At 43.6% G+C, this 12,941-nt stretch overlaps 1 protein-coding gene across 8 annotated transcripts in view; it reads left to right on the top strand.

Annotated features, from left to right (window-relative positions):
- Positions 1–12,941, top strand: part of ccdc171 (coiled-coil domain containing 171) — a 265,898-nt gene that overhangs the window by 56,964 nt on the left and 195,993 nt on the right. For all 8 annotated transcript variants that reach the window (XM_087995453.1, XM_043717546.2, XM_043717537.2 and 5 more), the window contains exon 7: positions 5,879–5,971. In XM_087995453.1, the coding sequence (XP_087851579.1) occupies positions 5,879–5,971 (93 nt within the window). The remainder of the gene's footprint in view (positions 1–5,878; positions 5,972–12,941) is intronic.

Below are 12,941 nucleotides of genomic sequence, written 5' to 3'. Positions count from 1 at the left end.
GGAGAGCAGAACTCTGTGGATGACAGCACTGTGGAAGGATAGAGACAGAAACTACAATCCATCATCTGTGAAGGAAATTATAAACCTGAGCAATTTGTACAATGCTGATGAAAGCGGATTGTTTTGACATGCGCTGCTGGACAAAACACTTGTGTCCAGCACAGAAAAGCAGATGTCGGGACATAAGTGCAGAAGGATTGCATTACGATCTTCCCTTGTGTCAACGCCACTGGCGCTCATAAATTATCACTTGTCTGCATTGAGTGTTATGCTAATACACGTTGCTTCAAGAACTGTGACAAGAACTCATTTCCCATGAAGTCCAAATCCCAAGACGAGGCATGGATGACATATCCACTTTTTTCATCCTGGTTTCAGAAAGAATTTGTACCTGCCGTCAGATTACATTTAGCAAGCGTTGGACTCGAGCAACGTCCCCTTCTGCTTGTCTACAATGTGGGGTCACACACTATGGAAGACACCAAATTAAAATCACCAGGGAATTTCCTCAATCAGGGAATCATCGCAATATTGAACAAATATTATCGCCATAGCATATTGCGTGCCGTCCTCCGTGAAGACAGTGTAGCCAAAGGAGTGCAGGAAATTATGAAGGCATTCACAATCGAGGACACTTTGTTCGTGATTGCTGAATCTTGGGACTGCATCAAGCCATCGACAGTCATGGAATGGCTTGCATGTTGGTAGCTGTGACGGTGAAGAGGGACGCCTGTCCAGATAAAGGCTAACCACTGACTCACCGAGAACTACAGACAGCTGAGATTGGGAGACATTATAGAGGCTGAGATTGATGCTTGGGTAAACTGTGACAGCAACATTGAAACAGAGACACTCAACGGCGATCAGATTATCAATGTAGTCACGGAAGAACAGCGGGAAAGTATCGACGCTGTGGATGGTAAGGAAAATCAGAAACCGACATCCCCATTAACAAAGCTATCGACAGTTTGCAACTTTTCATGGAGTGGTATGAAGTACAAGATGGAGTTGAGTTGATTAAGTTGATGCACCTTCGGTAAATGTTACTGTTTGCAAAACAAAAGAGACAGGAGCACCTAAAGCAACAGCAGCTGGATATTTTCTTTGAGGAAGAGATTGGTTATTATTTTGCAATATTTTTATTTACACAAAAAGTGCTTTGATTTGTAAACTATCATGCACTTTTAAGTGGTATCCAGTGTTTGTACAAATTTTTTGCGATTGAATGAAAAACTCTGTAAACATGTGTTTTAATGCAGTTATGCTCAGTATGGCTTCCTTTGTTTAAGGTCAAATCGATTATCCAAATAATCAGTTATCCGAACGAAAAACTGCCCTCCCATCGCCTTTGTATTTGATTTTGTGCATTAGTCATTTTAAATGTCTTGAGTAGATCATTGCCCCTATTGAATTTGAAAAGTCTGACTAACTCTTGAAGGCTGATGCATCTTTCTTGAAGTTGACATCTGAAATTGCCTGCAGTATGTTCACAAGGGGTTTGGCCAAAGCTCTAGACAACTGAAGCATAACTTCCTTCCATTTGCATTCCAGCTGCTTTGAATGGGAATTATATGTAAATCTGTCGGTAAATGTGCAATGGTTTTTGATGATTTGTGAAATTGCACATCCAAATCCTTTTGCACTTTCACAGCTTTTTTTTTTATAGATATTTTTATTAGAAATTTAACATTTTTACAAGTTTACAAAAATAAACAAAACTCTCAGATATAAACATTGATATACAATTAGCTCAAATATACACTAGCCAAAATTTGACAACAAAAACAAAACAAAACAAAACAACAAAAAAAAAACCCAAAAAAAAACAACAACAAAAAACAAACAGACAAAACTCAACTATCTACTAATCTAACCTACAACTAACCAGGGTGTATATTTAAGTCTCTTACATGCTCGGGATGTGTTAACATCAGATATGGTAAAACCCGTATTCGTGCGGGATTCCTCCCCCGAGGGGCCGCGGACCAGCCAGGTTCGTAGTCTCAATTAAATAAAAGCCCTTGTTAGGATAGCCGAAATATCTGTATTTATGTAATTCAAAAAGGGCTGCCATATTTTATAAAATAATTCGGTCTTTCGGTGCACCATATTTGTAAGGAAGTCAAGGGGAATACATTCCATAATTAGTCTGTGCCAATTTGAAAGTCCAGGGGGGCCCTCCGCCACCCAGTTCATCAAAATATTTTTCCTTGCACAGAAAGAAAGAATAGAAAATAGTCTCTTCCCGTACGTGTCCAGGGAGGGAAAGTTCGAAAAGCCCAAGAGGAGAGATACGGGGTCCACTTTTATTTCCGTTCCTAAAATTTCGGTCAGGGTACTTGCTACTTTAGTCCAATATCCACGGATCTTATGACAGGTCCATAAGCAATGTACAAGAGTGCCCACCTCTATTTTGCATTTAGGACACATTGGAGATGCTCCTGCCTTAAATTTTGCCAATCGAACCGGTGCTATATGGGCCCTATGAAGTATCTTCAGCTGGATAGCCTGGGTTCTGTTACAAATAGTAATTCTTCTAGCATTTTCCCAGATATCATTCCACGTTTCTGTGGAGATTTCTAGTCCCAGATCCTGATCCCATGTTTTAAGCAGATTATCCATATCTCCCGATACTTCATCATGTAGCAAATGATAAATATTACTGACGGAAGATACCCCCACTGGTCGTAGGACACTACATTCTCTATCGGATTTATAAAGACTATCTAATAACGTAGTCTTCTTCTGTATAAAATCTCGAATTTGGAAGTATCGAAAGAGGTCTCCATTGGGTAATCCGAATTTCTGACGCAGCTTTTCACAGCTTTTTGTCTTTCAGACTTAAAAAAACAAATTCTGAACTTTCTTTCTTGGATTCAAAATGAATTATCTCCGATTAATCGACATTGGAATAGATAGAGTGCACTTACTTAATCTAAGTAATTTTGATGGGCGTTCCAAGGAAGAGTAATACAATTGGAAATGCCAACTTTTTTTCTCTCTCCATAGATGTTGGCAGATCAACAAAGTTTCTCCAGCACTTCATATTATTTCAGACTTCCAACATCTGCAGTATTTTACTTTTATTTGGGTACTTAATCTAAGTCCCTTTATGAATTCCTACCCCTATCAACATTGCTAATGTTTTCCTACTACATTCCTAAACCTTTTGAGATAAAAGGCAGCATTCCGTTAGCTCATTTGAATTTATTTGTACCTGTGCACTTTTTGTGATGTGTGTACAGCAACACACAACTCCTTTGCTGCTTCACAGCTTTTGATTTTTCAGGAAAAAGGAAATATTCTACTTTGTCAGATCGAAACTGAATGCTCTCCTACTTCCACACAATAAACGCAGTATGTCGTAGTAATGCAAAACTCTCTTCCATGCTGAAAAAATAGAAGAAAGGATTCAAACTATATCCTTTACTAATTTGCTAAAAGTTTAAAGCAAATGAGTAACTATACAAAACTCTCAATCACAGCAACTCGAAAGAATGATCTGTTATTTCATCATATTTCTCAATTACTTTGAATGGACTGTCCGCTAATCTGTTAAGATAAGTATGGAGTTATACAGCACAGGAACAGACCCTTTGGTTCAAATTGTCTGCGCCAACCAGTTATCCTGAACTCGTCTTGTCCCATTTACCAGCATTGGGACCATATCCCTCTAAACCCTTTGTACTCATGTACCCAACCAGATGCCTTTAAGTGATGTTATTGTATCTGCTTCCAACACTTCCTTTGACAGCTCATTCCATACAGACACCACCCGCTGCCTGAAAAAGTTGCCTCTCAGGTCCCTTTCAAATCTTTCCCTTCTCATCTTAAGCCTATGCTGTTTAACTTTGGACTCCCCTACCCTTGGAAATATTCATTGGTTATTCACTCTATCCATGTCGCTCATGATTTTATAAACCTCACCAAGGTCTATAATGTCTGTTGCTATTGGTTGTGTTCTTGGTTGATAACATGGATAAATATCTGAAATTTGGATAACATGGACCAATGTTGGTGAGGCAATTAGGAATAGTTAAGAGTCTCACTATCCAATATAAAATATTAAAGGATATTGAGAGAGAGAAATTGTGACCTGGAACCAGAGTCGGCATCAATAACCTGAAAAATTTGCAAAACTTTTGGAAAGACTGCAAGTAGTAAAACTTCATGTCAGCAGATGGAACAAAATGTTACTGCAGATAACAGATTGGACCAATGTCAATGGCTAGACAATGGACGTGAGATCACAGTCTTGCAGTGCCAAGGGCACACGTAGTTGACTATGAAGGCTAAACTAAATGCAGAGGAACCTCAATTATCCGGCATTCGATTAACTGAATTTTGGATTGTCTGAACAAGATCGCAAGGTCCCGATGCAAGGCTAACTATGTTATGTGGCATTCGATTAACCAAACAAAACTCCCCACCTGAGACCTTTGGATAATCGAGGTTCCTCTGTATTCAGTGTTCTCAATTTGGACAAGTTATTATTTGCATTTGCAAGTTGAACATTATTTCTAAGGCCAGAAAAAAACAAGAACTGCTTTTTGTGAGAGACATGTCATTTTTCTTTTTATAATTAGCTTTCAATTTATCATTGATTACATCATTGACCTAGGTCCAAGAAAGTAGAAAGTGAGGACTGCAGATGCTGGAGTCAAATGGTAGCCATCATGGGCACAACATGCTGTTACCAATAATAATTGAATAAAGAACCATTCAATTTATTTTTGTAATGTGTCTGAAGGACATATTTAACTGGGATGCCAAACAAAACCTCCAAACAAAATACTGTTGTTTCTGGCAACCACAAATGTAAATAGAATGCTGGAAATGCTCAGTAAGTTAGGTTGCATCTTCAGAGAGAGACACAGTCAGCGTTGTAGGTTTGTGATACCCCAGAATAGAAAATGTTATAACCAGTTTTAATCAAGCACGAGTGTCCAGAATCTGGGTTCTTGTCATACAATAGTATGTGTCCCTACGTCTGAGCCAGAAGGCTCAGGCCAAAGTACCCCTTGTTCTAGAGGTATTTCACACCATGTCTGAATAGGTTGATTTAAAAAGTATGGATCAACTAGAAGGCTGGTGATTGACTGAAGGCGAGAGTAATGAAATATGAGAGGAGAAATGGAAAGCATTTATAGTGGGCAAGGTAAAATAAACAAACAGAATCCCATTTGAGGGGAGAGTGGAACATCCCCAAGGTGGGCATTTCTGCAAGTACTTCATTCACCTTCATTGCTTTTTGTTTTCATTCTCATATTTGCATTTAATATCTACAGCCTATTAAAGACCGGTTGGTTTTGATCCTCACCCATCACCCCCTCACCCTGTTTACTGTCCTCTGTACTTAAAACCTGTAACATTACTAACCCCAATTTTGATTAAAAGTCATCAATGTTTCTCTTGACAGCTGTTCCCAGACCTGATGAATATTTCTAGCCTCTCAGTTTATATTCAAAAAAGAACCATTTGGAATAGTGACATTAAATTTTAACACTTGCCACATGTACAGGAAGTGATAGGTTGTGATAACATATCTAATAGTTTATTCTGTGCAATTCTTTTGTTTATTTTTATGTGCTATAGTCTTGGAAAGGTAATCTGCTATCAAGTTTTGTTTAGAACTGACCACTAAATCTGGAAGCATTTATTCCTATCTTGTAGAGCAGTGCATCTTGCTACATTGATTTGTATGAAAGTAACAGCTACAAAAAGTGGAATTTTAAGTTTTTCTTTAATTAGTTACTTTTGGTTTTTGATATCCTGGGGGTTTTATTACACTGGGACTAAAGGCAATTAATTTATCTCTGTGTACTAATTGCCTGCAAACTATAGAATTAGTAAATCTGATAGTTTCTTGGTTTTTAAGGTCGCACAGCAAAGAGTGAACACATTAGAAGAAAACATTGAGGCAGAAAGGGCTGCACATCTGGAATCAAAATTTAACTCTGAAATTATTCAGGTAAAGCTAAACTATCCCTCTCAAGTTTAAGATGTTGGATAAACTTGCAAATTATTCATGCCGCAGGTACAAATCTCTTCATTAAAAAATCTTTTTGATTGCTTTGATGCAAGAATCGTATGAGATTTAAAACAAAAGCTTCTGCACAATATTTTTGAGTATTTTGTTGATGTTTGAGGTGAAAATTCATATAAGGCCAAAGTTTTGCTCAGAACTGTTCGGTAAAACGCACCACAGTCTTTCATTTGTTTTGGAATGTAAGAGTATTTGACTTAATACCCTCATAAGGATCACAGTATGTTGGTTTTAAATAAGTTATCTCATCTGCTTAAGAAGAAGAGGTACATTTAGGAGTACTCAAAATTGTAGATTTTCGAATGTACCAACATCTGTTGCAGGTAATCTTCCATGTTTGACAGATTGTCCTCGCTCAGGGTGATGGAGTAGGGAAATACATTAGGGTCCCATGGAATCAATTGACTCTAAGCACTTACCCTGTATGTACACACACCTGTGAGAAATATCTGATATAGTGTCATAGAGATGTACAGCATGGAAACAGACCCGTCGGTCCAACCCGTCCATGCCAACCAGCTATCCCAACCCAATCTAGTCCCACCAGCCAGCACCTGGTCCATACCCATCCAAACCCTTCCCATTCATATACCCATCCAAATGCCTCTTAAATGTTGCAATTGTACCAGTCTCCACCACTTCCTCTGGCAGCTCATTCCATACACATACCACCCTCTGCATGGAAAAAGTTGCCCCGTAGGTCTTTTTTATATCTTTCCCTTCTCACCCTAAACCTATGCCCTCTAGTTCTGGACTCCCCGACTCCAAGGAAAAGACTTTGCCTATTTACCCTATCCATGCCCCTCATAATTTTATAAACCTCTATAAGGTCACCCCTCAGCCTCCGGCGCTCCAGGGAAAACAGCCCCAGCCTGTTCAGCCTCTCCCTATAACTCAAATCTTCCAATCCTGGCAACATCCTTGTAAATCTTTTCTGAACTCTTTCAAGTTTCACAACATCTTTCCGATAGGAAGGAGACCAGAATTGCATGCAGTATTCCACAATGGCCTAACCAATGTCCTGTACAGGCGCAACATGATCTCCCAACTCCTGTACCCAATACTCTGACCAATAAAGGAAAGCATACCAAATGCCTTCTTCACTATCCTATCTACATGTGACTAAACTTTCAAGGAACTCTGAACCTGCACTCTAAGGTCTCTTTGTTCAGCAACACTCCTGAGGATCTTACCATTAGGTGTATAAGTCCTGCTAAGATTTGCTTTCCCAAAATGCAGCACCTCGCATTTATCTGAATTAAACTCCATCTGCCACTCCTCAGCCTATTGGCCCATCTGGTCAAGATCTTGTTGTAATATGAGGTAACCCTCTTCGCTGTCCTCTACACCTCCAATTTTGGTGTCATCTGCAAACTTACTAACTGTATCTCTAATGCTCACATCCAAATCATTTATGTAAATAACAAAAAGTAGAGGACCCAGCACCGATCCTTGTGGCACTCCACTGGTGTTGAAAAATGTGATGCTGGAAAAACACAGGCAGGCCAGGAAGCATCCGAGGAGCAGGAGAATCGACATTTCGGGCACAAGCCCTTCTTCAGGAACCGTCTGTGTTGAGTCAGTCGCCCGAGATAGAAATGGAGAGGTCTAGGAAGGGGAGGGAGGAGTCTGAGACAGTCCAGGTAAGTTTGAGGTTGGGTTGGAAGGTGTTAGTAATGTGGATGAACTGTTCAACCTCATCGTGGGAGCACAAGGTAGCGCCAATACAATCATTGATGTAGCAGAGGAAAAGGTGGGGGGTGGTGCCAGTGTAGCTGCGGAAGATGGACTGTTCCACATATCCGACGAAGAGGCAGGCATAGCTGGGGCCCATGTGGGTGCCCATTGGTTTGGAGGAAGTGGGAGGATTGGAAGGAGAAGTTGTTAAGAGTGAGGACCAGTTCAGTCAGTTGAAGGAGGGTGTCAGTGGAAGGGTACTGGTTGGGTCGGCAGGAGAGGTAGAAGCGGAGGGCTTGGAGGCCTTCGTAATGGCGGATGGAAGTGTATAGGGACTGGATGTTTATCGTGAAGATTAGGCGTTGGGGGCCGGGGAAGCGAAAATCATGGAGGAGGTGGAGGGCGTTGGTGGTGTCCCAAACATAGGTGGGGAGTTCTTGGACTAAGGGGGACAGGACAGTGTTGAGGTATGCAGAGATGAGTTCGATGGGGCAGGAGCAGGCTGAGACAATGGGTCAGCTGGGGCAGTAGGGTTTGTGGATTTTGGGCAGGAGGTAGAAACGGGCGGTGCGGGGTTGCGGGACTATGAGGTTGGAGGCGGTGGATGGGAGATCTCCTGAGATGATGAGGTTATGGATGGTCTGGGAGATGATGGTTTGGTGGTGGGAGGTGGGGTCAAGGGGGCAGTAGGAGGAGGTGTCCGCGAGTTGGTGTCTAGCTTCAGCTGTGTAAAGATCGGTGCAGTAAACTACCACTGCGCCTCCCTTGTCTGCCAGTTTGATGGTGAGGTTGGGGTTGGAGCGGGGAGAGTGGAGGGCTGCGTGTTGTGAGGGTGAGAGGTTGGAATGAGTGAGAGGGGTGGACAGGTTGAGGTGGTCAGTGTCGCGGCGGCAGTTGGATATGAAGATATCAAGGACGGGTAAGAGGCCAACACGGGGTGTCCAGGTGGATGGGGTGTGTTGGAGGCGGGAGAAGGGTCGTCAGAAGGTGGGCGAGAGTCCTGGTTGAAGAAGTAGGCATGGAGGCGAAAATGGCGGAAGAATTGCTCGATGTCTAGCCGTGTGTTGAACTCATTGATCCGGGAGCATAGGGGGATGAAGGTGAGGCCTCTGCTGAGGACTGATCATTCATTCTCAGAGAGGGGGAGGTCTGGAGGGATGGTGAAAATACTGCAGGGCTGGGAGTTAGGACCTGGTGTGGGGCTGGAGCTGGGAGTGGGGGCGGAGTTGGTCGTGGGGGCGGAGTTGGTCGTGGGGGCGGAGATCGACGTGGGGGCGCAGATCGACGTGGGGGCGCAGATCGACGTGGGGGCGCAGATCGATGTGGGGGCGGAGATCAACGTGGGAGTGGCGTAGTGTGCGGTGTGGTCCTTGAGCAGGTGAGTGATGTCACTGGGGGAGGAAGTGGCTGTGGCGACAGCAGCTCCAGGGGCGGAAGTGGCACGCCGGGCAGAAACGGCGCTGGTCCCGGTAGTCGTGGATCCTGCGGCGCCCGTGTATCTGTCGGCGATGGTCTTCCTGGTGATCGTGGAGGCGGTTGTCTGGGCGGCGATCGCAGAGGCTGCATGGTTGGTGGTGGCTGTTATCCATGCGGCAGTGGGGGCAGAAGTGACGTCACCTTTCGCCGCGGCGGTGGTGGCTGCAGCGGCCGTGTGGGCAATGGCGCCCGAGCAGTACTGGAGGTTGTGAGAAGGTTCAGGAACGGTCAAGGAATCTGGAGTGTGGGGGTGAGTACATGAAAGTTTTTTGTACTTACTTTCTTTGATGTTCGATATGGCTAGGAAAAAAGGTTTGTTCAGTGTATGAATTCTTCTGAGGATGAAGAACAGCAAAGGTCCTTTGCAGGTCTGGGAGAGTGTTGTCCTGAGTTGGGGCAGGGCTGACTGCAGGGAGTGTAGGTAGTGGCACATGGCTGCGAGCGTGGAGCGGAGGATCTGGAGAGAGGTCTGTTGCTGGAGGCTTCGGATTAGTTGCAGGTACTCGTTGTCCTGGTTGGATCCAAATTGTGTTGGTCTGAATGTAGTCCGGAGTCCATGCGGGGTCAGTCGGTTCCGTAGGCAGGTGCTGAGGAATGAGATGTGGCTGTGATAGCGAGTCTGTTTCAGGGCGTGGCTGAAGAGCTTCAGGGCAGAGGAGATGATCTGGGGGGTGCAGTGAGAGAGGGACTCACTGAGATCCTTGTAGAGGGAGGAGGAGAGCTTTTTCAAGGTAGGCCTCCTTGCAAGAGGATTCACAGTAGGTTAAGATGAACTAGGAGAAAGTGAGACTGCAGATGCTGGAGACCAGAGTTGAAAAATGTGATGCTGGAAAAACACAGCAGGCCAGGCAGCATCCAAGGAGCAGGAGAATCGACGTTTTGGGCATAAGCTCTTCTTCAGGAACTCCACTCCACTGGTCACAGGCCTCCAGTCTGAAAAACAACCCTCCACCACCACCTTTGTCTTCTACCTTTGAGCTAGTTCTGTATCCAAATGGCTAGTTCTCCCTTTAATCTGTGAGATCTAACCTTGCTAATCAGTCTCCCATGGGGAACTTTGTCGAACGACTTTCTGAAGTCCATATAGATTGCATCTACTGCTCTGCCCTCATCAATCCTCTTTGTTACTTCTTCAAAAAACTCAATCAAGTTTGTGAGACATGATTTCCCACGCACAAAACCATGTTGACCATCCCTAATCAGTTTTTACCTTTCCAAATACATGTACATCCTGTCCCTCAGGATTCCCTCCAACAACTTGCCCACCACCGACATCAGGCTCGCTGGTCTATAGTTCCCTGGACTATCCTTACCACCCTTCTTAAACAGTGGCACCACGTTAGCCAACCTCCAGTCTTCCGGCACTTTACCTGTAACTACCGATGATACAAATATCTCAGCAAGAGATCCAGCAATCACTTCTCTAGCTTACAACAGAGTTCTAGGGTACACCTGATCACGTCCTGGGGATTTATCCACTTTTATGTGTTTCAAGACATCCAGCACTTCCTCCTGTAATATGGACATTTTGCAAGATGTCACCATCTATTTCCCTACAGTCTATATCGTCTATACCCTTTTTCACAGTAAATACTGATGCAAAATACTCATTTAGTATCTCCCCCATTTTCTGCGGCTGTACACAAAGGCCGCCTTGCTGATCTTTGAGGGGCCCTATTCTCTCCCGTTACCCTTTTCTCCTTAATGTATTTGTAAAAAATCTTTGGATTCTCCTTGATTCTATTTGGCAAAGCTATCTCATGTCCCCTTTTTTCCCTCCTGATTTCCCTCTTAAGTATACTCCTTCTGCCTTTATACTCTTCTAAGGATTCACTCAATCTATCCTGTCTATACCTGACATATGCTTCCTTCTTTTTCTTAACCAAACCCTCAATTTCTTTAGTCATCCAGCATTCCCTATACCTACCAGCCTTCCCTTTCACCCTGACAGGAATATACTTTCTCTGGATTCTTGTTATTTTGTTTTTGAAGGCTTCCCATTTTCCAGCCGTCCCTTTACCTGCAAACATCTGCTCCCAATCAGCTTTCGAAAGTTCTTGCCTAATACTGTCAAAATTGGCCTTTCTCCAATTTAGAACTTCAACTTTTAGATCTGGTCTATCCTTTTCAATCATTATTTTAAATCTGATAGAATTATGGTCGCTGGCCCCCAAAGTGCTCCCCACTGACACATTAGGTACCTGCCCTGCGCTATTTCCCAAGAGTAAGTCAAGTTTTGCACCTTCTCTAGTGGGTACATCCACATACTGAATCAGAAAATTGTCTTGTACACACTTCACAAATTCCTCTCCATCTAAACCCTTAACACTCTGGCAGTCCCAGTCTATGTTTGGAAAGTTAAACTCCCCTACCAGAACCACCCTATTATTCTTACCGAGATCTCCGAGCAAGTTTGTTTCTCAATTTCCCTCTGACTATTAGGGGGTCAATAATACAATTCCAATAAAGTGTTCATTCCTTTCTTATTTCTCAGTTCCACCCAAATAACTTCCCTGGATGTATTTCCAGGAATATCCTCCCTCATCACAGCTGTAATGCTATTCTTTATCAAAAATGCCACTCCCCCTTCTCTCTTGGCTCCCTTTCTATCCTTCCTGTAGCATTTGTATCCTGGAACATAAGCTGCCAGTCCTGCCCATCCCTGAGCCATGTTTCTGCAATTCCTATGATATCCCAGTTCCATGTTCCTAACCATGAGTTCATCTGCCTTTCCTGTTCGGCCTCTTGCATTGAAATAAATGCAGTTTCATTTATTAGTCCTACCTTGTCCCTTCCTGCCCTGAGTGTTTGACTCGCTTCTGTTCTCAACTGTACCAGTCTTAGATTGATCTCCTTCCTCACTATCCCCCTGGGCCCCCCTCATTTTACTAGATTAAATCCTCCAGAGCAGCTCTAGCAAACTCCCTGCCAGTATATTAGTCCCCTTCCAATTTAAGTGCAATCCGTCCTTCTTGTACAGGTCACTTCCACCCCAAAAGAGATTCCAACGATCCAAAAATGTGAATCCTCCCATACATCAGCTCCTCAGCCATGCATTCATCTGCTCTATCCTCCTATTTCTACCCTCACTAGCTCGTAGCACCAGGAGTAATCCAGATATTACTACTCTCAAGAACCTCCTTTTTAAATTTCTGCCTAACTCTCTGTAATCTCCCTTCAGAATCTCAACCTTTTCCCTTCCTATGTAGTTGGTTCCAATGTGGACAATGACCTCTTGCTGGCCCCTCTCCCCTGTGAGAACATTCTGCACCTCTCTGAGACATCCTTGATCCTGGCACCAGGGAAGCAACACACCATTCTGCTTTTTTGCTGCTGGCCACAGAAACGTCTGTCTGTACCTCAAACTAGAGAATCCCCTAACACAATTGATCTCTTGGAACCTGATGTACCCCTCATTGCACTAGAGCCAGTCTCCATACCAGAAACCTGGCCGTTCATGCTACGTTCCCCTGAGAATCCATCACCCCCTACATTTTCCAAAACAACATGCCTGTTTGAAATGGGTATATCCACAAAAGACTCCTGCACTAGGTGCCTACCTCTCTCTTACCTTTCCAGGTGTTAACCCATCTATGTGACTGTATCTGAGACTTCCCCCGCCCCCCCCCCCTTCCTATAACTGCTATCCACCACATTCTGTTGCAGTTGCAAATTCGTCATTGCTTCTAACTGTCTGTCCAACCAATCCATTCGATCTGATAAGATTTGCAGCCAGCAGCAT

Source organism: Chiloscyllium plagiosum, unplaced genomic scaffold (assembly GCF_037043375.1).
Source record: "Chiloscyllium plagiosum isolate Xiang-an unplaced genomic scaffold, Cpla_swu_hap1 HiC_scaffold_2, whole genome shotgun sequence".
Classification (NCBI taxonomy): domain Eukaryota; kingdom Metazoa; phylum Chordata; class Chondrichthyes; order Orectolobiformes; family Hemiscylliidae; genus Chiloscyllium; species Chiloscyllium plagiosum.
Note: the sequence above shows the minus strand (reverse complement) of the source record. Positions and strands in the feature narration are given on the sequence as shown.